The 25,852-nt window shown below is 35.5% G+C and overlaps 1 protein-coding gene across 2 annotated transcripts in view; it reads left to right on the top strand.

Moving 5' to 3' along the window:
* The window catches only part of NCAM2 (neural cell adhesion molecule 2), a 553,783-nt gene that overhangs the window by 446,583 nt on the left and 81,348 nt on the right, over window positions 1–25,852 (top strand). For both annotated transcript variants that reach the window (XM_049857852.1, XM_049857854.1), the window contains exon 12: window positions 706–879. In XM_049857852.1, coding sequence (XP_049713809.1) covers window positions 706–879 — 174 coding nt within the window. The remainder of the gene's footprint in view (window positions 1–705; window positions 880–25,852) is intronic.

Raw genomic sequence — 25,852 nt, 5'->3', positions numbered from 1 at the left:
GAGATTTTTTTTCTCTTTTGTTTTCTTCTCCTGCTTGTTCTGACATTTAACTATATCTTTTCAAGAAGTTTTGTGCATTTACAAAATAAAGTCCCACCAGAATACTTCATTGAGCATGAAATAATAATGGATTGATAAAATAACACACGTAGATTTGATATATTTTTAATACAGGAATTAAAACTTATTTCACCTAAAGTTAGAACAGATAGTTTGCAGTTATATTTGTTTTAGAATCATAACATTTTATATAGCTCTTCCTCCAAAATTAGTAATATAAATTTAATGAACAAAAAGAAAACACATATCACATTTTATAAGAGATTACTATTTATGCTAATATTTCAGTAAAATGTTTATTCTTATATTTCAATTATATCTGCATTCTCTGTCTCTTGCACACACACACATGCACTCACACATGCTCACACACACAGACACACGTAAACTTGTTTCCCTTGGGCTCATAAAATAGTAAAAACATAATGTTGTATTAAAAAAGCAGAAATAAAATTATTCCCTCGATAATGATATTTAATATTGAATGTTCTACTGTTAATATGCTGTGTTAAGAAAAATTGACCTGTGTATATTTTCTTCAGCTGTTTACGCAAGTTTTGAGATGCAAATACATTAAGCAATACAGGCATCGATTTTCCTTTATTCCTAATTCTCATATGTTCCATTGTATTTGTTCCTTCATAGATGTGCCATCCAGCCCCTATGGAGTGAAGATTATAGAGTTGTCCCAGACCATGGCCAAGGTTTCCTTTAACAAGCCAGATTCCCATGGTGGGGTGCCTATTCATCACTATCAAGTGGATGTCAAAGAAGTGGCGTCAGAAACCTGGAAAATAGTACGCTCCCATGGAGTTCAAAGTGAGTCAGTGATTTCAGAATGTGTTGGTTAATTCAAGCTGATTTGCAGCATAGCTCTGTGATTTGCCTTTTATTTTCCTTTAACATTTACTTTTTTTTTCCTTTATATAAAATGAGATAGGTAAGACATGTCCACTGCTCTAACTTAAGTGAATAGATTCTTTAAAGAATGCTAATAAGGATGACTTTTGATAATAACTTTAATAAAGAGTGGAAAAGTTTTCTTGTTTAATATAGATGGAAAAGCTCAATAATCACAATAATCTTACCAAAATACAATTCTGAAAAAAATTTTTAATTTGATAATTTCTGATGTTATATTGGATGACTAAATATCCCAACATGTACATTTGTTTTTCATTTATTAACAATACTTATGCCATAAGCAGGTGTCTGAAGTCATTCTGTAGATGGTTTATATATGTACTTATAAAACTGTGTTTTGAAAACCCCAATTTTTAATACCAACTTTGAGTAACAGACTTGGGTAATTTTGAGAAGTTAAAATAATTTACAAAACTTCTTTTCACTTATGTAGAATTTTATCATTTTATAACAGGGTAGGTTGTTTTCTCATTGTAAAAAGGAACTAAAGCAGGAAATAATAATAAATCACCAAGAGAACATAGAACTACATTGAGTGACTCAAAAGCATAGCGTAAATGGTAAGGAAATTCTTGTAGCTTAGAGTTCCATCGTTAGTCTTGCCTTGACCCTAACACATACAGTACAGGGGAGATCCTGTGAAGGAAAGAAGGAAATTCATCCTAGAGAACAATGGAGAGAAAGCCGAGTGAAGTCATTCTAGCCTGCCCCATGTTGATATCTGCTTTTTTAGTTTTCACTGAGAGCAATTACTGGTTTCTGATAGAAGTGCCAGAATATCAATCAACCAGCCAACAGTCATTAACTACCTGCTTCCTATAATAGCAAAAACAGTTGAGCTGTTATTATTTCTTCTAATGACAAAAGGTTGTGGGTAGTTCATATTCTTTGTGCATACACTATGTAGTTCAGTACAGAAGTTTTGTAAAGATAACCCTTAAAAATAACGAGTAAGGGGAGTTAAGGACTTTGGTAAGATAAATCATTGTCCTGGATGCAGTAGGTTTTGTTTTGTTAAGAGAGAGAAAACGAGGGAGAGAGGGGGGTGAGAATTAGAAAGAGTGAGTTATTTCTGACGCTGCAGAACACTCCAAAAAGGGAGCTCAATCATAACCATGAGGAAAGGGAATGTTCATCTGAGCATTACAGAAAAGAAACCTGGCAGCAAACATGGTCACCCTGGAAGGGAAGGTGGTAGATGCTCTCCTCAGGAATTCCTACAAGGTTGCAACCTTTCGGAGAATTTATTTATGATGGCTTGATCTGGCCACGTTTATCAGGTTCAGAAACCTGACTTCGTGCCATGTATATATATCTCTCAGAAACACCCACTTAATAATGCTTATAAGATATATATAAAAACATGGCAAATTTGTTAATTTACAATGAGGACTCACTGTCTCAGCAGCTGGGGAATTCAGAATCTTTATGATAGGGACTAAGGTGTGCCTGACCTAAGCCATGGTGTTTTCAGTTGTCTCATATGCATATGAAAGCTGGACAATGAATAAGGAAGATTGAAGAAGAATTGAAGCCTTTGAATTATAGCGTTGATGAAGAATATTGAATATACCACTGGACTGCCAGATAAATGAACAAATCTGCCTTAGAAGTACAGCCAGATGCTTCTTAGAAGCATCAATGGTGAGACTTCTTCTCCTGCACTTCGGACACCGTATCAGGAGGGACCAATCCCTGGAGAAGGACATTATGCTTGGTAAAGTAGAGGGTCACCAAAACAGAGGAGGACCCTCACTGAGATAGACTGACACAGTGGCTGCAACAGTGGGTTCAGGCATAACAACAATTGTGAGAATGATGCAGGACCAGGCAGTGTTTCATTCTCTTGTATATAGGGTCCTATGTGTCGGAAACCACTCGACGGCACCTAACAACAACAACATGATAAGTACAGGTACTACCTGTAGGTATATTATGTGGGAAACTAAATGTGAGTCAAAAGCTTGTTAGGTGAATCTCAAATCTGAGCAAGCAAAGTTACATGAGTAAGACATTCAGTGGCCTAAAAGTGAGACAGCCTGAAGCTTGCCAATTAGGTCAAAATAGTCCTATGGCTGAGTTTTCTCAGTTTTACACGAGGAAAACCAATATTTGTATCAATTCCTGTCTTTGTTTTCCAAGGCGATCTCCTCTTTCATAGATGTATTAATGGGTGCCTTCAATCAGGAAACCCTGGTGGCGTGGTGGTTAAGTGCTATGGCTGCTAACTAAAGGGTTGGCAGTTCAAATCCACCAGGCACTCTTGGAAATTCTATGGGGCAGTTCTACTCTGTCCTATAGGGTCGCTATGAGTTGTAACCAGGCTTTGTTTTTGGTTCATTCAGGTTACAGCCTTGCAACCAAACCATTGCATAATCTGACTCAATGTAGTTCAAAACCTGTATTTTGTAATCCAGTTACGGCTTTCACCCATGTTTCTAGAACCTCTCTTTCTGTTGTGTGATAACGTATTTGGTAAATAGTATACATTTCTGATCTTTTTCAAGAATAAAAATGTCTAGCCCAATCCTGTACCATTTACAATTTCAAAAGTCCAACTTAGCACTCATGTTTCCTCTGACTCCATTGACAGCTGAGCCTTATCCTGGAGACCCTGGAGTGGGGAAAGGAGAGGAAAGAATCCACATGCTTCTTATGTATCTGGTGGTGACATTCTCTTTGGGCTGCCCCTGGCTCCTATGTTCTCCACATGCCAGCATCTAAGGGCCTGCCCCTTAGAGACTCATGTGTGTAGTACAACCATAGAAGGAGACACAGTTTCCTCGGGGAGGATGATGCTCAGAAAGACTTCCTTAGAAACCTTCTCACCCTGTTCTAATCAGGTTTTGTTTTGGGTGTACTGTAGCCAACCAACTTTATGCACTATTCATTTGACCTGGAGAAAAATCACACATCCTTACTAAGCTGAAATATTAGAACCATGACTGTTTCAAAGCTCGTATCCCTCCACTTTAACTACAGAAAACAGATTAATCTTCTGTAAAAGCGGTTGTCCTAAAGGAGGTGGAAATATCAGACCTTTCCCCCTATGCTGACACACTCAGTGGATTCTGTTCATCTCTCTGAGTTCTCTTCACTTGCCAGAAGGGGAGGAGTCCCCACTGAGGTCCTCTGCTAAGAGGAAGACTCACTACCCCAATGTGATTTTCTTCTCCCTCTAGTCTTTTGTTTATATGGTGTATGTATGGGCAGTATGTGTGAAGTTGTGGTGGTGTGTCTGGGATAGCAGAGCTAGTTCGGCCTCTTCTCTTTTAACCCTGCAGGTGATGACTGGCCTCTTCCCCAGTTGCTTAGCATTTGATGTCTCTTTTTTCTTTTTGTCAGTTATCCCAGTTGAAATTTCAGGACAACAGGAACACTCCCACTGAATTTTCCACTCAGCTGCTGTTGCCGAATTTACAGTTTATCAGTCAAATGGAGATGTAATCTTATTTCCAATATTTAAGGGTCATTTAGTGGAGCCCCCATATTTGGATATGTGACTGAGAGGAAAACACAAATGCAGTAGGTAGCCAGGGAGCCATGCTTGGTAATGCCACTGGACAACGTCCAAGATTCCAGCATAATTGTGTCTGGCATTTTCTTATAGCAAAGCAATGTTTTATTTTTGTAAAGAAATAATAAAGATATTCACCGGAATAATGCATTTTGTGCTTATAGAAATATGAAATACGTAATCAATTATTGTAAAATTAACAAATAATTTGATTGTTGAAACACGTAACATAGGTATGACTTAAATTTTTCTTTTTTTTTTTTTTTAGTCAAAATCATTTCCTTTAAACTGACATTTTAGTCTTTTACTCACATTTTTCCTACTAGACAGACAGGTCCTTTTAACAATCTTCCTGAACAGTCTGTAATGTACTGTCACAATCACCACTTCTTGGAATTGTTCTCACACTAAAATTTCTTCTCCCCTGCCGTTGGCACAGTGGTTTAGAGCTCAGCTGCTAACCAAAAGGTCGGTGGCTTGAATCCACGAACTGCTCCTTAGAAACCCTGTGGGGCAGTTCAACTCTGTCCTAGAGGGTTATGAGTTGAAATCAACTCAAAGGCAATGGATTTGGTTTTTTGGAAGCAATAAAACATCTCATGTTATTTGTATTATATTTGTTTCAGTACGTTATATTACATTACATTACTCTCTGATCTATAGGTCTTATTCTTCTCGGTCCTTCAAATGCCAAAAGCGTATCAGAGTGGTGGGAATGGTAAAATTTGGTAGAGTTGGGAGGATGAAAAGGATTATTTTATGCTGTGGTTGTTGGGTGCTGTCTAGTTGATTGAGACTCATAGTAATCCCACGTGACTAGAGATATGAGGGCTACTTGAACCACGGCTTGCAATAGTTCTTTCCTGCTCCTGTCCCTGTTCAAATCTGTTATGGCTGCCTTTCACAGCAATTAGTAAATGGGCTACTGTTTATTCTACACATCTAAAAAGTCTTATGTGTCTTACTCAGCAGTGAACACATTATCCTATCACCTACCTAAAAAAAAAAAAACCAGACTCCCTTCCCCTACTTCTGTTATCACCTGCCCCAAGATTTATTTCCCATAAGCAGACACAAAGGTGAAGTTTGGGCTGCAAGACTTTCTGTAAAAGGAGACAAGGTGGAGATTAGGCAGAAGGGAAGTCAAAATGCAATGAAGGCCTAACAAAGCCTCAGCCAACCATTAGAGAACTCTAGAGTATTTTGAGAAGAATATCTGCCTTGTGCTAAAATAACTAGTTCTTTCTAAACTCTGTTTCCTCATTTGCCTGTATGCAAGCTTGCCTAGAAAGGGAATAACTGTGGCAAATTTAAGGCAAGCTAATTGTCTGCTGACTGTATTCCCTGCAGCTAGACGGCACTGGGTTTTTTGTAGGCAGCAAGAGAGATCTGGGCTGCGATCACCACCTCTTCCGTAGCATCTATTTTTAGTGCATATATATTTTAAATATAATCCAAAAAGCAGTCTAACTGTGGCTCTTAAAACCTTGTTGAAGTTTGAAATTTGAGATGTTACAGATTGAGCAGTGTGTATGTGCATATCTAGTTACAAGCCTGTGCATATATAGACTCAGAATTTAATATCGTCATTTATTTCGCACTATTATAAATCTTTTTCTATTGCAAAGAATTCCTGTCTATTAAATAAATCATGAATACATGTTTAAATATTTTGAGCTTTTTCCTCATAATACTTTCAAGAGAATTTTGCAAGTCATATTGATGATCCAGAAAAACGATGTGGGCATGTATTAAAGTGTAACGGTTTCTGATTTAGTACACAAAGAAAATAAACATTCGTTATTTATTATCTGTTTTTAGTAAAATTACTCTTAACATTTATTTGTTCTGGTCTATATTGTATATTGATAGTCTTCTAAAATCACCTTATGCCTCTCTATTGAGGCAAAATATCAGTGATCAAGTAACAAAATATTAAAGATAGCTCATATTTCCTAAACATTTGCTCTGTTTCAGTAACTGTGTTAAGTGCATAAAAAATTAAATCAAAAAATCTTGTCCAAAAACTGAAGAATTCGTTAATATCATTGTCATCTGTTGTATAGAGGGGAAAACTAAGGGTAACTAATATAAAGGAGAAAACAGACCGCACCATTTGACAGTTTCTCCCTAGGTCCTATGGAGTCTGAGTAGAGTGTGAGTGTGTACACATATGTGTGTGTGTGTGTGCCTGTAGCAATGTGTTAGATAGCTAATGGGAGGCACTTGTGGTAGTTGTATAGAAAATGTGTGGTGTAATTTGCCTGACTAATTTAAATATGAAGTAAAAGTTGAAGCATTACTATTACATGGAAGTTTCTTATTAGAAAGGAAGAAAAATGAGGGGAAGACGAGACGATAGGAAGGAGGGACAGAGGGAAGGAGGGAAAGGGAAGGGAAAGACAGAAGGAAAGGCTGGAGGAAGGAAAGGAGGGAAGGAAGAGTGAAATAAATTGTGTAAAATGCTGTGTAACTTCTAAAATGTACTGTTTATAGTGTAGGAAACCAAATAAGTAATGTAGAAAATAGAAAAAATTTAGTTACAGGTTTTGAAAACATAACAACAAGGCTGACATGTTTAACCTGTTTATTAACTCCATCCCATATGTGAAGCATTAGTATAAGGGATCCAAAGAGGGTGGCCTAAGTACTCAGTTTTCTGATGTTGCTTGATTCACAGGTGACATCTAGACTATCTCAGGTGGAAGACAGGCTTCAGGGAGAATGAGAATCTCTAAAGTTGTCTGCAACTTTGTGTGTGTTTGTGCACACATATTCTGGAAAGGAGGTCCATAGCTTTCATTAAATTCGCTAATGATTTATTTTAAAAATGTATTTTTTTTCAACTTGGTTTTCAAATTATAGTGTAACTGAGTACACATTCAAGTTTGATAGTTATTCCATTAGCAATCTAAAGAGAGTATCTTACTCTCTTCTGGATTCTATTGTTAGTGTTGTGAAGTGTGCTGTCAGTTAAATGCCATTTCTTTGTAGATTATTATTTTTCTCTTTAGCTTCTAAGATATCTTTTTTGACCTGGTGTTTTGAGGCTTAATTATATGTATAATTAAATGTATACAGTTATACATTTTACATAATTTTTTTAAATTTATATAACTATAGGCATAATTAAATTATGGAAAATAGTTTAATTCTACAATTATTCTACTTGGGACTTATTGTGACTTGTGATTCTGAAGAACTTTATCTTTCATTAATTCTGAAAATTGTTATTTCATTTCCTTTTTGGATATTGGCTCTCTATTATTTTCTTCTGAAAATTCAATTATGAATATGCTAAAACTGTCACTTGGGTTTGGTTGTTTTGCTAAACCTGTCATTTAAAGAATTTTGAATATTGTCGTGTCTCTTAACACATATTTTTATTTTGTTTCATTCCTTTATATATTTTTAATGAATTTGTAGTAATTAATACATCTCTGTCTCCTAGTTTCCTAATTCTTCATATATGTTTAATCTGCCGTCTAACTTCTCATTAACTTTTTAACTTAATGATCACGTTTAATTTATAAGAGTTCTAATTGGTTCTTTTTCAAGTTAGCTTGGCATTTAAAATTTTTTTCTCTTTTTTTTTAGCTTTTAATAATTTAAGTATGCTTATTTTGTATTTGGATTTTGGAAATTCAAGTTTCTGAAGTTAGAGGTTCTCAAAATCTGAGTTTTTTTTTTTTTTTTTTAATTAGATTGCTTTATTTGTTTCAGCAGACACTCATTTTTGGAGACTTGTTTTCTAGTGTATTTTATAATTTAAGATTGTGATCTCGTATTTGAGGGTGCACTCCTCCACAGAAGATATTCTTTTGCTTTTGGTAGTACCTTGGAGCATGACGGAGTGGGAGCACCAGAAATTAATTTCTTGATTTGGGATTTTCTGTTTGATCAAGGTGATCTGCGTGAGGACAAATCTACGCTTATTAAATTTTCAAAGAGGTATTCCCCCAGCCCTCTTGCCAAACTGGGGTTTGCTCTGAGGCCAAGCAGGCAAGTTTTATTTGCCAGAGTCTCCTGTGTGTGTGTGTGTGTGTGTGTGTGTGTGTGTGTGTGTGTGTGGTGTACATGTGCATGCATGTTTACTAGCCTGCCTTTTTACATCCTTCATAGAACCTTGAGTGGGTCTCGGCTCCATGGAGGAAGATGAGCTTCAGCTTCTCGTCTCGAATGCTATTTCCCCTCTGAGGAGATGCAAACCCAATTTTCTAGATGAGAGATCTATACAAAAGGTCTGAGTTTTCTAAGTACCTGTGGTGTTTTAATCAGGATTACAGTTTTTGATTGAAAACAAATACATGACTGCTTCTTGAGCTTCTGGTATACCCATCTACTTCATGCTTGGTGCTTCAGGATTTGTCTAACATAGCAGTGAGAAAACACTTAAATTTTTAAAAAAGTTTTTGAAAATGGTGTAAGTAATTTCTAGATGTACTTAGAATGCTTGCTTTATAGGCTGTTTTGGTGCCCATATTGCTGAAAATCTGAAGTGATTTTCTTTAAAGTCCAAATATAGTTTTGAATAATGACCAATACTTCTTTTGTGTTTTTGTTTTGTAAGTTTAATTTGCATTCATCATAATTGTAAAGTGGGAGAAATATCTGTAGTCACAGTTCGACTCACCGCCTTTGAGGCATTTGTTAAAAGATAAGTTTATCTATGAAAAGGCAGGCGCTTATGGTAATGAGCATTTCGGTAACTACTACTGCCCTTAGTATGGCTTTACTTATTCAGTCACATTTATGTTCCTAAATATTTAGCATTAATTTGTATATTATTCATGTAGCTATTTCTAATTGCTGATATCATACCCCAGAATAAATATCAGCTCTTGCATGATTGCAGTGTCATTAAGCACGATAAAATCTGGCCTAAAAATTTTTATGTTAGTAGATTCTGATTCTAAATAGCTACTTGATGAATGTCCTATGAATGTCACCTGTTCGTTCTGCACCTGGTCCTAGCTTCAGGGTTCACTTGAAACCTGACCTATTAAAATCTATTTCAAGGTTCAACTGAAGCCCTACTGATCATCTTAACCACTGATGTGGCACAAAACTAATTTTCAAAATATGGTGAATTGTGAACAATTCAGGCCTCAGCAACTTGAACTATCCTAACCTAGAATGTGAGTCATTCTGACATTTAATTATGAGTGAAAAAAGCACCACAGGTGTAGCAAGACTTTTATCTGGTGGAGGGAAGAGGCTGTATTATATATTCATTGCCATATCATTTAACAATTTGAAAATAGGTTTTATACAACTCATTAGGCACTTAATGAAGAGAAAATAATAATCTTGCAAAACAGCAACTTAAAACTAAAAATGAAAAAATTAATATTTTAAAATATTATTTTTAACCAAGCATAAAACAATTCTCTCAAATAGCGTAATCCTTTGCTTTTGATTTGGGAAATCTTTAGTGAGTTTGAAGACACATACAGATTCTTCAAATTTCAACCAAAACGATTATATGTCCTGCTTTATTCAGGACTACATTTATGGTAGAATCTCTCTTTGTTTCTGAAAATAAGTTAGATTTTTTTTTTTTTTTTTGTGGTTGAAAATCACAGGATTTTCTAAATGGAATCTTCATTGTAAACTTTTAAGTCATTCCTCAAAATTTTTACAATTTTCACTAATCAGAAGATGTGAAGACAGACTACAAGTTGGAAATAGCTACACAGTTGGATTTTTCAGTTCTCACGTTGCATGGTCCACTAGACCTTCAAGGTGGCTTTGCAGGATGTAATTGCAGTATGTACATTTCAATCTACAGATAGTAATTTTAATATTATAATATTTATTTTGTAAATGCTGTAATTAAGTCTGTGTACCTGCTTCATAATTGTTGTAATTCCAAACTTTTTTTCAGGTTTTAATTTTATAGAAGATTCTTAATGAAAAATTGAAGAAAAAATCAAGTTATATGGTAGAAGAAGTCATTTTTAGTCTTATGAAGAAGTAGTGCTTTCTCTTTTCAGTAACTCCTTTTCTTCACTCAATAGTGTTTTGACATATTGGTTTGGATTTATAAAAGATATGCCTGATAAATCAGCAAACCAATTTTTAATAGAAGCTTAAATTGGAATAGAGCAGAGATGAGTAGTTCACATCCTGAGATCTTAGGTTCAAATATTCGGAGCACCATGAATAAACATAGCCAACATTCATGGAAACTAATTTTTTTTCCCAATTTCTTCACATACAGGCTTATTTATTTTGTCATAATTGTATATTTTTTATAAATTTGGATTTTTTCAATTCCTATAGCACAGACTGTATTAAATAATATATTGACAAAAACATTATTGATAGTTATACTTTTAGAAAAATAAGCACATCAGTATACCTTGCTGAGTGATAATTAACCCATTGTCATTGAGTTGATTCCGACTCATATGGACCCTATAGGACACAGTAGAACTGCCCGATAAAGTTTCCAGGGAGTGGCTGGTGGATTCAAACTACTGACCTTTTGGTTAGCAGCCAAGCTCTTAACCACTGCACCACCAGGGTTTAGTACTTATACTTTACCATATTCCCTGCTTTATTGTGAATCTTTTGGGGAAAACTTTCATGTTTATCTTAGGAAACTGGCCAGTCCCACATGCACACTCACTTTCAAAATATGGTCTTTTTTTCCAATAAGACCCAAATAATATAGATATACACACTGTGTAATGTTACATACCCTGTATACTATACAACTATTGGAAACCCTGGTGGTATAGTGGTGAAAAATTACAGCTGCTAACCAAAGGTCAGCAGTTGGAATCCACCAGGAGCTCCTTGGAAACCCTGTGGGGCAATTCAACTCTGTCCTGTAGGGTCACTATGAGATGGAATCAACTTGACTGCAACAGGTTTGGTTTTTAGTTTTTTTATACAACTGCCAGTTGCCATCAAGTCAATTCTGGCTCAGGGTGACTCCACATGTGTTAAGAGTAGAACTGTGCCCCATAGGGTTTTCAATAGCGTATTTTTCAGAAGTGGATCACCAGGCCTTTCTTCTGAGGCAACTCTGGGTGGATGTTGACTGCCAAACTTTTCATTAGTAGTAGAGCACTTAACCATCTGTATCACCCAGGGACTACAATATATAACCCAGGAAGAGGCATCTACATAGATTATGATGTGAGTGGTACCCACTGAAGTTATGCAATATGGCAGCTCTGCCAATTGGAGTTTTGATTTTTTTTTCTTTCTTTTACATTACTTAAAAGAACTGGTAAGAATCCACAAGATCATTTGATACAGCCAACTCTTTGTTGTGAAGCATATTATTTGATAGCCACATCAAGATTTTATTTCTCAAAGACTTAGTAATGAAGTGATCAATGTTCAGTTTATTCAGCAGTTTTGTATACTTCATTGATAACTGAAGAACAGATATGTGTAGGTACAGTGCTGTGTGAATACAGAGTATGTGAAAATATAATAGTATGAGTTTCTTTCTGTTAAATTGTCAATAAATTTTTCTGATGAAAATACACAGGACTGGGCACCTTTTAAATCTGAATTAGTAAGCTCAAAAAGTGAAGTAAATTATTGTCAGCGAAAACGTTTCACTAGTTATTGCCTATGTTTCTTCCATCATCACGATTTAATATGAAACATTTTTGTTTTCCTTAGTACCCAGAGAAGAAGATCGATAATTATTTAAAATACTTAGTAGGAATAATGAGAATAAGCAACATGGCTCAACTAAAGTTAAAAGTAAACCCATAGAATATTTCTTCAAAGTTGCTTTGCCTTGTAGTAATAAGTTATTTAAGCTGTGACTTTTCTAAATTTGTGAGGTATTATCTACATTGCATTATCATACCATTAAAAAAAAAATGAAAGATATAATTGCTATAGAGAGGGTATTATGTTACTTAAAAGCCTCCTTTTTGGGAGGGGAGGATGCTTCTCAGAAGATGTTCCTGCATAACGTGTAACTCTATCACACCTCAGTGCTGAGAGCTCTTTCTCTTTTGCTATCAACCCACATGCACACACACACATGCACAATGATAATTTTATATGCAAAAAGCAGGGATTTCCTTTTTCTTTTCTCTATCATGTTCCTTTTCTTTGTTCTTTAAAAACGTATTGTTGTAGTTGTTGTTAGAGGCTATGGAGCTGATCCCTAACTCACGATCACCCTGTGCAAACACAAGCCCTATCCTGCACCATCCTTATGATAATTAGCAGATTGAATTATTGTGATCCATAAGGTTTTCATTGGCTGTTTATCACAAATAAATTGCCAGTGCTTTCTTCCTACTCTCTCTTACTCTGGAATCTGTGCTAAAACTTATTCAGCATCATAGCAACAAGCAAGCCTTCACAGATGGGTGGTGGCTTACATGAGGTACACTGGCCAGAAATCAAATCCAGGTGTCCCAGATGGAAGGGATAATTCTACCACTGAAAAAACACTACCCCATTAAAATGTATTATCATGTGTTTTCATGTTTTATGTTATATTAGCAGGCATCTTTATAAATGATGACTAAAGCATTTCAGTTTTGCAATGACATGAACTAGTTACTGCAAGTTTGAAATATAATTACAAACTAGATACTCCGCAGTTTGTAAATACAGCTAATATAGTAGAGGAAATATCCATACGCCTACAAGGAAGATCAGTTTATATGACTATTACTCAAGTTTATGCAAAACACAAATGTCAAAGATGAAGAAATTGAACATTTTTACAGTAAATATCCATATGCCTACAAGGAAGACCAGTTCATATGATTATTATTCAAGTTTATGCAAAACACAAATGTCAAAGATGAAGAAATTGAACATTTTTAAAACCTGCTACAGTTTGATCAAATGTGTAATGAAGATACATTGGTAATTACTGGTGATTGGCATGCAGAAGTTGGAAAAAAAGAAGGGTCAGTCATTGTTAGGCGCTGTTGAGTCAGCTCCAACTCATAGCGACCTGTGCACAACAGAAGGAAGCACTGCCCAGTCCTGCACCGTCCTCAGAATCATTGCTGTGTTTGAGCCCATTGTTGGAGCACCTGTGTCAATCCAGCTCATTGAGGGTCTTCCTCTTCTTTGCTGACCTTCCACTTTACCAACCATGATGTCCTTCTCCAGGAACTGGTCCCTCCTGATAACATGTTCAAAGTATGTGAGACAAAGTCTCGCCATTCTCACTTCTAAGAAGCATTCTGGCTCTATTTTCCAAGACAGTTTTGTGCATTCTTCTGGCAGCCCACGGTATATTCAATACATCTTGCCAACATCATAAATCAGTAGTTGGAAAATACATCGTTTGTGATAGAAGCAATGCTGAAGATGGCATGGTAGAATTCTGCAAGACCAATGACTTACTCATTGAAATACTTTTTTCAGCAACATAGTCAGTGACTATACAATTGGATCTCATCAGATGGATTACGCAGGAATTAAATCAACTATATGGAGAGAGATGACGAAGAAGCTCAATAACATCAGTCAAGACAAATCCTGGAGCTGGCTATGGAGCAATCAACTGCCACGTGCAAGTTCAAGCTGAAGCTAAAGAAAATGAAAGCAATTTCACAAGAGCCAAAATACATCCTTGACTATATCCTGCCTGAAGTTACAGACCATCTCAGAATAGATTTGACGCACAAAATACTAACGATTAAAGACCAGAAGGACTGTGGGAAGACATTAAGGACCTCATGCAGCATAAAGAAAGTAAAAGGTCATTAAAAAAACAAGAAAGAAGAAAAATACCAAAGTGGATTTCATCAGGGACTCTGAAGCTTGATCTTAAGCACAGAGCAGATAAAGAAAATGGAAGAAATGAAGTAAAAAAAACTGAACAGAAGATTACAAAGGATGGCTGAAGAAGACAAGGTAAAGTGTTACGATGAAATGTGCAAAGACCTGGAGCTAGGAAATCAAAAGGGAAGAACACAATCAGCATTTCTACAACTGAAAGAATTGAAGAAAAAATTCACACTTCATGTTTCATTACTGAAAGATTCTATGTGCAAAAATTTGAATGGTTGAATGACACAGGAAGCATCAAAAGAAGACGGAAGGAATATAGAGTCACTGTGCCAAAAAGTATTGGCCAACATATAACCATTTCGGGAAAGCATGACTGGGCAACATTTTGTTCTGTAATACATAAGGCCACCGTGAGGGGACGCCTACTCAGAGACAACTAACAACAATAGCATCTTAAACATTGTCGAGTTTTGTTTGTTTGACTGCCTGTCTTTTTGCTTGTTTTTAGTGAGCAGCAAGAGATAGCCCTTTTCTATTATAGATAGATAGTTGTTCTGTAGGAGTATTTATAATTTTCTTGTAGTTTCCCAGTTGTTAAAAGTCATTGCAACATTATTTAAGTTGTATTTCAAGGTGTCTGTTCCTCAGCACTTCTTTTAATCCATGTGTTCATAGTGGCCTGGGTGAAAATGGATTTCCCTTTATAATATTATTTAATTTCACTGTTTTAGGGTGAATTTAAAATCATCAGTGTTTAGTGTTAGCTTCCAACTATTACAGATTTTAAAGCCTTAATGAGTTTCAGTGTTGTTTTTTTTTTAATTTTGTACAAGCAATTTTTTGTTAATGATTATAGTATTTCCAACATAAATATGCCTAAAGAAAGGGAGACTATCAGTTCTAAATGGCTGCATTTCACGTGGTAAAAGAGAAATTGGCTGTAAAAGTCACCTAACTATGTTAAATTCAGCCTGGAGCCCTGGTGACATAGTGGTTAAGAGCTTGGCCGCTATCCAAAAGGTTGGCAGTTTGAATCCACCAGCCGCTCCTTAGAAACCCTCTGGGCAGTTTTTCTCTGTCCTACAGGGTCGCTATGAATCGGAATCCGTGAGTTCCAATAGTTATGTTAAATTCAAGTGTAATAAACTCTTACCAATTACAAAGGAAAGGGGAAAGATTACCCACAATAATTGCATATTTTCACTGAAAGAAATTGTATTCCAGTTTGCATGTAGTGGAAAGGTCTCTGTATGTTAAAATTCAAAGCAAGAATATGTTAAACTGTTTTCATTGTTCCCATGAAAATAACCAGAGCTGTTTTTTTTAATTTAGAATGCTATATCTAATTGCAATAACAATGCATTTAAACTATGTAGATCAAAATACAAGAGGAAATTTGAGTGAAATGACAGTTTACTTGTCTACTTAAAACTGCTGTACATATCACAAAATGAAGACACAAAATCCACGCCTAATTCTCTACTCAGCCTGTTCTCTGGCTGTACTGTAAAGAGAACTTTCATGAAATTTATTCTTTTTTAATTTTTCAAAAAATTTAGTGAGCTTCTTTGTGCATATATAATTTTATGAATCAGACAAATAAATGATATGAAGAAATGAAGTTAATTTTTTATAGGGAACGTGTTCGTGAAATAGTGAGAAAAGAAACATGAATATTATGTGAATGTTTTATAGGAATGTAATTCATAGGAGGATGAAAGTGTGAAAGTTAACGATAAAAAATACAGCCCATATCCCTACTCTAACATACACTCTCTTGGTCACTTTAAGATTCAATGTAAATACGATTTTCACTAGACAGTGAATATAACTGATAGGGAATTTTATAAGACATATTTAAATTTCATACCTCTAAAGAATTTGAAATCATGGCCATCATATATCACTGCATTAAACATTATTTGGCCTTTTTACTATCAGATTTTATTAATATTAATTATTTTATCTATTACAGTAAGTATTCTTGAAGGTTAAAGAGGGGCATACAGCTTTTACTCCATGCATTAAAGGGCTCCAGATGCTTACACTGAGAAGGTTTAAATTTCTTCATTCAATAGTAACAGCCTGTAGGGAATGACAACTACACAAACTAACATGATCAGAAATGGTTTAAGAGACCACGACCACCCTGGTTCTTATCCTTTTTACATCAAGTGTTCTTACTTTTCTCATTATTAGGGTCTCTACTGTTCCTTCTTTTTCTTCATACCAGTGTTGGATTGACCTTTTAAACTAAATGGATTGTTTTGATTTTTGCCACTGCCCATTGCAAAAGCCAGTATTGCATAGACAGTGATATCTAAAATAGGTTGGATTTGAAAGAGCATTCATTTCTGTACATAGGGGGAAATGGGAAAATATTTTTCCATTTTTCTAATTAAATGAAATAAATTCAATACCTGGCACATCCAAGCTTGTCCACTAAACTGTGCCAAACATCCATTCTGCTTTCTTATAGCCATGCCTGAGTTCATTTTATTCCTTCTGCAGTTTTTTATCCATCCTTCGAGGCCCAGTATAAATTTGAGCTTCTGTGTGATAATCCAAGTGATAACTTTTTTTAGTAGAAATACTCTTACCCTCCTTTGCAACTCTTTAGAAAATATTTTGCCTATTAATCTCCTCCTAATGTAAATATTATTTCATTAGTCACACATCTCCATCTTGGCTGCCTGTATGAGAGTCTGTTTACTATCAGATGTAGATCTTTGGATCTTCAAGCATCTGAGGTAAATGAATGTTTACCTAACTACTAGATTTTTTTATATTCAAATAAAAGTATATAGTCAATAACTATTTTAAAACGTCTGTAAATTATTACCAACAAACACCTATAAATTATCACCAATTGGAGCCCTGTTGGCACAGTGGTTAAAGCACTCAGCTGCTAACTGAAGGGTCAGTGGTTCGAAGCCACTAGCCACTAAGCAGAAGAAAGTTGTGCCACTCTGCTCGCATAAAGATTACAGTCTTGAAAACCCAATGGGGCAGTTCTACTCCATCCTATAGAGTTGCTATGAGTCCGACGGCAGTGGGTTTGCATTTTGTTGTTATAAATTATCACCATGTCTCTGGGACAAATTAAACCAGCTAAGCAAGTCGGCTATTTTCTCTTTTCTTTGGAACTTTCAGAAAGAGAATCTGCAAGCTTTTCTGGGAACTAAATTTGTGTAGTTAACTGTTCTCCAGCAACAACTCTGTTGAATATGAATATGAATAAACCTCATTCCTCTTACCATCTTTAAAAAAAATTCTTTGTAGGATATACTTTTTTTTTATTCTAAGTCTAGACCATATTAATAGACTTTTGAGAAAAAATGGATACAGCAGTCCTAATCGCTCCTGCTTCTTTTCCTCACCATTCAGACAAAAAGGCAGCATCAGTCACTGTGTGGCAAGTGCTGCTGCTGCAGGCTCACCTAAAGTTAAGGGAAGAAAATCACCTTCGGCCCTAGGACAAGCCTGTGGACTTCTGTGTGCGTGCATCTGAATGTGTGTGTGTGTGTATGTTGTGTACAAGCAGTGGGATTTTATTTTCTACAATTTTCTGCCAGTTGGGCTTAATTGGATTAATTCTTTTAATATTTTTTGAGTTCTGCATTTTACCAGCTATTTTCTCCATTTGCTTTTATAATTCTTTGTGTTGGCTTTGAGATGTGATTTCACAATTCAGGGTCCTATGTATGGGTAAATCTAATAAATACGAAGCTTATCCATCACACAATTCATCTATGAAAGTGTTTAAAAGAGCATAATTATGCTTAGAAATTAAAACAAAAAACAAACTTCTGAGCTTGTCCCTGTTTCAAAAAATGGTAATCTCATTAAAGCTAAACACTTGTGATCCTAGCTTTAAAAAAATATTCAAGATAGCCTAAAAATTTTTGGTATACAGATATCAACTACTCTTCTGTCAGTTTGTTGTACCATGGTGGGTTACATGGTGCTATGATGCAGGAAGCTGTGATCCTGGTAATTCAAATACCAGCAGGGTCACCCGTGGTGGACAGGTTTTAGCGAAGCTTTCGGACTAAGACAGGGTAAGAAGAAGGACCAGGCAATCTACTTCTTAAAAAAAAAAAAATGACCCATGAAAACCTTATGAATAGCAGTAGAACATTTTCTGATATAGTGCCAAAAGATAAGCCCCACAGGTTGGAAGGCACTGAAAATACGACTGGGGAAGAGTTCCCTCCTCAAATTGGAGTTGACTTTAATGACATGGGTAGAACAAAGCTTTCTGGACTTCATTTGCTGATGTGACGTGACTAAAAATGAGGAGAAACAACTGCAATTATCCATTAATTGTTGGAACGTGAAATGTATAAAATACAAATCTAAGAAAAATGGAAGTTGTCATAAATGAAGTAGAACTCTTGAATATTGCTGTCCTAGGCATTAGTGGACTGAAATGGACTGGTATCGGCCATTTCGAATCACACAATCATATGCTACTATGCTGGAAATGACAAATTGAAGAGAAATGGCGTCGTATTCATTGACAAAAAGAACACTTCAAGATATATCCTGAATTACAATGCTGTCAGTAATAGGATAATACCAGTACACCTAAAAGGAAGACCAGTTAATATGACCGTTACTCAAATTTATGCACCAACCACGAATGCCAAAGATGAAGAAATTAAAAATTTTTAACAACTTCTGCAGTCTGAAATTGATCAAACATGTAATCGAGATGCATTGATAATTACTGATGATTCATATGTGAAAGCTGGAAATGAAGAGGAAGGATCAGTAGTGGAAAATATAGCTGTGGTGATAGAAACAACGTGAGAGATGGCATGGTAGAATTTTGCAACAGCAACAGCTTCTTCATTGCAAATACCTTTTTTCAGCAACATAAACAGCGAGTATACACATGGAATTCGTCAAATGGAATACACAGGAATCGAATTGACTACTTCTGTGGAAACAGATGGTGGAGAAGCTCAAAATCATCAGTCAGAAAAAGGCCAGGGACCAAATGCAGAAAAGACCATCAATTGCACATATGCAAGTACAAAAAAATTAAAAGAAGTGCACAAGAGCCAAAGTACAACCTTGAGTATATCCTACCTGAATTTAGAGACCATTTCAGGAATAGATTTGATGAATTAAACACTAAAGAGCAAAAACCAGTTGAGTTGTGAGATGACGTTACGGATATCATCCATGAAGAAAGTAAAAGGTCATTAAAAAGGCAGAAAAAAAAAAATACCAACATGGATGTCAGAAGAGACTCAGAAACTTGTTTCTGAATGTAAAGTAGCTAAAGAGAACAGAAGAAATGATGAAGTAAATCAGCTGAAGAGAAGTTTTGAAAGGGCAGCTCAAGAAGACAAAGTATTATAACGAAATGTGCAAAGGCCTGATGTTAGAAAACCAAAAGGGAAGAACACACTCTGTATTTCTCAAGCTAAAAGCACTGAAGAAAAGATTCTAGCCTCAAGTTGGAATATTGAAAGATTCTGTGGCCAAAAAACTCAGTCAGTCAGAGAGCATCAAAAGAAGATGAAAGGAGTATACAGAGTCACTGTACCAAAAAGAACTGGTGGACATTCAGCCATTTCAGAAGGTAGCAAATGATCAAGAACCAATGGTACTGAAGGAAAAGCTCCAAGCTGCACTGAAGACATTGGCAAAAAAAACAAGACTCCAGGAACTGACAGAATATCAACTGATGTGTTTCAACAAATGGATGCAATCCTGGAAGCGCTTACTCATCTATGCCAAGAAAAGTGGAAGACAGCTACTGGCCAAACCAACTGGAAGAGATCCTTATTTGTGCTCATTCCAAAGAAAAATGATCCAATGGGATTAGGACATTATCAAACAATATCATTAATATTACATGCAAGTAAAATTATGCTGAAGAAAATTTAAAAACAGCAGCATATTGACAGGGAACTTCCAGAAATTCAAACTGGATTCAGAAGAATAGATGGAATGAGGGATGTCATTGCTGATGTCAGATGGGTCTTTGCTGAAAGCAGATAATACCAGAAAGATGTTTACCTGAGTTTTATTGACTATGCAAAGGCATTCAACTATGTGGATCATAACAAATTATGAATAACATTGAGAAAAATGGAAATTCCAGAAAACTTAATTGTGCTTATGAGAAACTTGAGCATGGACCAAGAGGCAGCTGTTTGAACAGAACAAGGGGATACTGTGTGGTTTAAAGTTTGGAAGGGTGTATATCAGGGTTGCATCTTTTCACCATACTTATTCAGTCTGTATGCTGAGCTAATAATCCGAGATGCTGGACTGTATGAAGAAGAATGTGGCATTAGGACTGAAGGAAGACTCATTAACGACCCATGATCTGCAGGTTACACAACCTTGCTTACTGAAAGTGAAGAGAACTTGAAGCACTTATTGATGAAGATCAAAGAATGCAGCATTTAGCGTGGTTTACGTATGAATATCAAGAAAACAAAAATACAGTTGAACCAATAAGCATCATCATGATAAACAGAGAAAGTAATTGTCAATAATTTCATTTTAATTGGATCCACAATCAGTGCCATGGAAGCAGGTGTCAAGAAATCAAAGGATGTATTGCATTGGACAAATCTGCTGCAAAAGACCACTTTAAGGTACTAAAAAGTGAAGATGTCACCTTGAGGACTAAGGTGCAACTAGACCAAACCATGGCATTTTCAATCACATCATATGCTCACGAAAGCTAGACAATGAATAAGGAAGACTGAAGAAGAATTGCTGCCTTTGAATTATGGTTTTGTCAAAGAATGTTGAGTATACCATGAAGAACCAACACCACAATTCAAAGGCATCAATTCTTTGTATTGTAGTGTTTGTGAAGAATATTGAATATACCATGGACTGCCAAAAGAATGAACATAGCTCTCTTGGAAGAAGTGTAACCAGAATGCTCCTTAGAACCAAGGATGCTGACACTGCATCTTATGTACTTAGACATATTGTCAGGAGGGATCAGTCCATAGAGAAGGACATCAAGCTTGGTAAAGTACAGGGTGAGCAGAAAAGATGGATTGACAGAGTGGCTGCAACAGTGGGTTCAAGCATAACAATGGTCGTGAACATAGTGCAGGACCAGGCAGGGTTTCGTTCTGTGGTACGTAGAGTCTCTGTAAGTTTGAACCAACTCAATGGCACCTAACAACAACAACTTCAGAAGAACAAGCAGATATGTCTGGGAAGAAGTACAACCAGAATGCTCCTTAGAAGAAAGGATGACGAGACTTCATCTCACATACTTTGGACATGTTATCAGGAGGGACCGTTCCCGGAGGACATCATGCTTGGTAAAGTAGAGGGTCAGTGAAAAAGAGGAAGACCCTTAATGACATGGATTGACGCAGTGACTGCAGCAATGAGCAAACACAGCAAGGATTATGAGGATGGCGCAGGAATGGGCAGTGTTTCATTCTGTTCTGTATAGGGTTGCTATGAGTTGGACCCAACCCAATTGCAACTAACAACAACAACATACAAATACATCTGACTCATTGTAAGCACTGGCCTAGTCAATCATCCAAACCCTAATATTTTAAAAAGCTTAAAGGCTTTATGGAGAAAACATCTGCTCTGTGGTTTTTAGTAAGTTATCAAGTATTCAAAATTCCTAATAAATAGAAATGGAATTATATTTTAGAAACAGGCCCCACTTGCCTTTGTTATTAAGCAGGTGGTTAGTGCCACTATTTGCATTTTCATAGGCCTAATATGTATTTTCCTTCTCTAGATACATGGGGAAATTATCACTAAATATTTTAGGGATAGCATTTAGGATTAGTAACTTACTCTCCTTTGCATTTTATTAAGCTTTACTAAATGTAAATGAATCTCATTAGACAAGATTATAATCTTTTACTTCTAACATTATAAATTTGTACAACAAATAAGATTACATGACTTATTCCCCACCATTTCAGTATAAGATTCCACTCAATCAGTGTCTTTTTATAGGGAATGTATTGGCAATTAAAAAAAAATCTGTTATTTGTATTTATTTTTCTGAGGATGCAATACAGCCAAAATGTCCCAATTCAAAAGGTATTGGAATGGGATCATTTCATTGGTTTCACATTTTCCATGTGCAATTCACAGGACTCATTGACACTTTAATTTGTAGGCATTTATTCTTCGAGTTTTAAAATTCAAATTCAGATGGTTACTTACAAATTGTAAGAAGGATTCCAGTGAAATTGTTCACTTGAATGCCTTCAGTCTGCATGATGTGTTCATAAGAGGGTGAATTGAATTATACAGTAGGTATTAAGTCATAATATTACTTGCATAACAATTTAGATTATTTTAAAATGATTTCTGTCAAAATAATGTATGTTGTTGTTATGAAACTAGTTGCTGTTGAGTCGATTCCAAATCATGGTGACCCCATGTGTGCAGAGAAGGACTGCTCCATAGAGTTCTCAAGACTGACATTTCAGAAGTAGATTGCCAATCCTGTCTTCCCCCCTCCCTTCCAAAAACAGCTTATGATATAAAAAGACCATTTGTGGGTATGAAATATTGAAGAAATCAGCAGTTTTGTAAGTGACAGTTAATGTGTTGGGTTTTTTAATCGTCGAGAGAGCATAATTTCTAAAATCATCATTTTATTTTCTAAAAGCCTATTGTTTCAGACTAGAAATAATTTTTTGGTAATTTTCTTTCTATTATTGTATTTTATACACTAAATAAGTCCTGAAAACAAAATACATCAATTGAACTCTTCTTGGATTAATAATTTATATATATATATTTTTTTTATATATACATACACATATACCTATTGCTATCAAGTTGATTCTGGCTCATAATGACCCTATAGGACAGAGAACTGCCCCATAGGATTTCCAAGGAGCAGCTGATGGATTTGAACTGCGACCTTTTTCTAAGCAGCCGAGCTCTTAACCACTGTGTCACCAGAGCTCCATATATATATATATATATATAAAATATATATATGCCCTTTTTTTCACTTCAAACATGAGATTTTTTTATATATACGCAAAGATATATTTGAAGTGAAAAAATAAATCACAGATTTATATATAGGAAGTATACTTCAAAGAGAAGACATTCAATTTCAAAGGATATATACTTCCTGTAAAAATTTCATATCATTAAAAGTCTTCATTGTTAAATTGCTTTTTTTATGCATAGCTGATATTCATGATGAAAAAGAACATGAAAAGCAATGCCGTAAGTAGAAAATCAGTGGACATTCAGAACTAATGAAGTGTGATCTTAAAATAGTGTCTCCAACATATTGTTTTGAGTACAGAGTCCCATATGAAGAAATGACACATAATCATTATATTATTTTAGTTTTCTTTCTAGTCATCAAGTTATATATTCATATGAATTGTTATAAAGTATCTATCCATAGAGGTTATTTACATCAAAATATATATTCCTAGAGGTTATATAATTTAACTCATAAAAGTCTCTAAAGTGCTTTTTAAAAGATGACATTATACTCTGACACAACTAATGTAAATTGAAACAATGTAAATTGTAAAAAATAAATAAATTTTCAAAAAGAAATGAAAATATATTTGAACTGAGATGATTACATAAACTTCTTAAGAAAACTTAGATGCTTTGCAGTGCTAACTGAATTACCCATGAAGTCTTTCTTATATGTGTGAAGATTAACTGAAGTATTAAAAAGACCTGTAGTATGAATAGACTCAGCAAAAATCACTTTTATTATTATTCAAGCCTGTTGCAAATGTCTGCAGAAGGGAGTTAGAGAATTCCTTTGCAAAACAGAAGCTTTTCTTGCTTGTTTTAATTGTTTAAAGAGCAAAGGCTGAGTTTTAGGTGAAAACTTCAGGGATCTCGTATTTTCAGATGAATTTGAGAAGATTAATAGCAAGCATATTTTGAATGATCAGTTCTTCTACCCTAGCCAAGCTTTGTGATTTCTCTTAGCTTAGTATCCAACATGTTCCACAGTTCTTGACAACATGAGCAATTCCATTTTAGGCAGGTGATACAGCAGTTCTACATCCAAGGAGTCCTTGTCTACTTATACCAAATGGACAGGAAAACCCCATGGAGAGATTTGGGATTTAAGAGTGTGAAGAGAGCATGGTCACATTTAATCTTGCTTTTGAACTTTGCCCAGCCTAATTAGTTAACAAATACGCAATTTATTTTGCTCCAAGGGTCATAAGTACCCTTTAGCCTCTGCTTTTCTAGACAGCTAAGGGGAAGAGACTTACCATATATTATCTAAAGAAAAAAAAAATTTTCTTTCAGCTTCCTTTTAATAATGTCTGATTGCCTTCTTAAAGTGAGAATGCATTTTCAATTTTTTCTCTTTAGTATTATCTCCACAGATGTAAAAACAGAGTAAGAATGTTCATATCTTCCTGTCATTTGACAGTTTAAAATGTTTTAAACTTTTATGGATCATTTATGGATCATTTAAGAGACTTGGCTACATTTAAATCATATGGAAACATTACATTAGTAAGATAAACCAGAGTCTTTATAGGATGTATCCCTGTTGCCATGTGAACCAAGACATACGATTGTTTATAACTTTGAGAATTATATTGTGATTTCCAAATCATGGTGACTCAATGTAGCTATAAAATACCTTAATTTATGCCATTTGTCCTTAGACAACTTTTACTAGTTTGTAATTGAGATCTACTTTCACCTAATTTTTGAGTTTGAATTTCTCTTAAATTATAGGGGAAGAATCCATCCCACACCTCGGTCTGGGGTGCTATTATTCTATGAATATGTTTAGGGAAAGAAAATCTGGCATTAAGTAACTTCGCAATTTGTGGACCACTCTCTGATACAGTGAGTACACAGCCTTTCGTTTTTCAAGTGGTGGTTTGTTTTCAGGCCCCACTTGGGGTGTACAGAGGCCCTGCGTTGGGTAAGGTACCAGTAAATTACAGGTGATTTAATGTATATTCCTCTCACTTCAGAAAAGCAAGTCAAATTACACATCCAGGCCTTGCCTCCCCTGCCTTGTTTCCTTTCCCTCTCTTTAATTCTGTCGCATTTTACAAAGTTCTTTCTATTCCCCTTGATAATCTATGTTCACACAAAGTGAATAAGCCTCATAATAAGGGTTATTATACAAAACCTTTATACTCAGAACTCAAAAACAGACCGATTTCCTGTATATAAACTTTGCGGAACTTGCATCAATAGGTTTATGTTCACGCCTCCCCTATATTTTTAAATGTCACCTGTAAGGCCTTCCCGTATCCAGGTGAACTCTAAACTCAGCTTTGTAGTATTCCTTCAGCCAAGGTTTTACCCTCCTTGCTTCTCTGCTTCCCAGACTACTCTGAGATGAAATTCAGCACGTGGGAGAGTGTTGACACTGGGCACAGACAAATGGGGGAACCATGAGGAAGATCCATTCTGAACTGACCACAGTGTAACTAAAGAAATAGGTTTCCTCTCGGTAGTTTAGAGGGACACTCAGAGATTCTCACAGCGCCACTGAAATGTTAGAGGAAAAAGATTGCCACTAGCCCCGGCACTGGGTTTGGGTTTTTTTGTTTGTTTGTTTAATCCAGGCTAGAAAGAGCTTTTGAATGAAGCACTCCAATAATTCAG

The sequence above is a fragment of the Elephas maximus genome, chromosome 18, assembly GCF_024166365.1.
Source record: "Elephas maximus indicus isolate mEleMax1 chromosome 18, mEleMax1 primary haplotype, whole genome shotgun sequence".
Lineage (NCBI taxonomy): Eukaryota > Metazoa > Chordata > Mammalia > Proboscidea > Elephantidae > Elephas > Elephas maximus.
The sequence above is the reverse complement of the archived record's forward strand: the minus strand, read 5'-3'. Positions and strand labels throughout refer to the sequence as shown.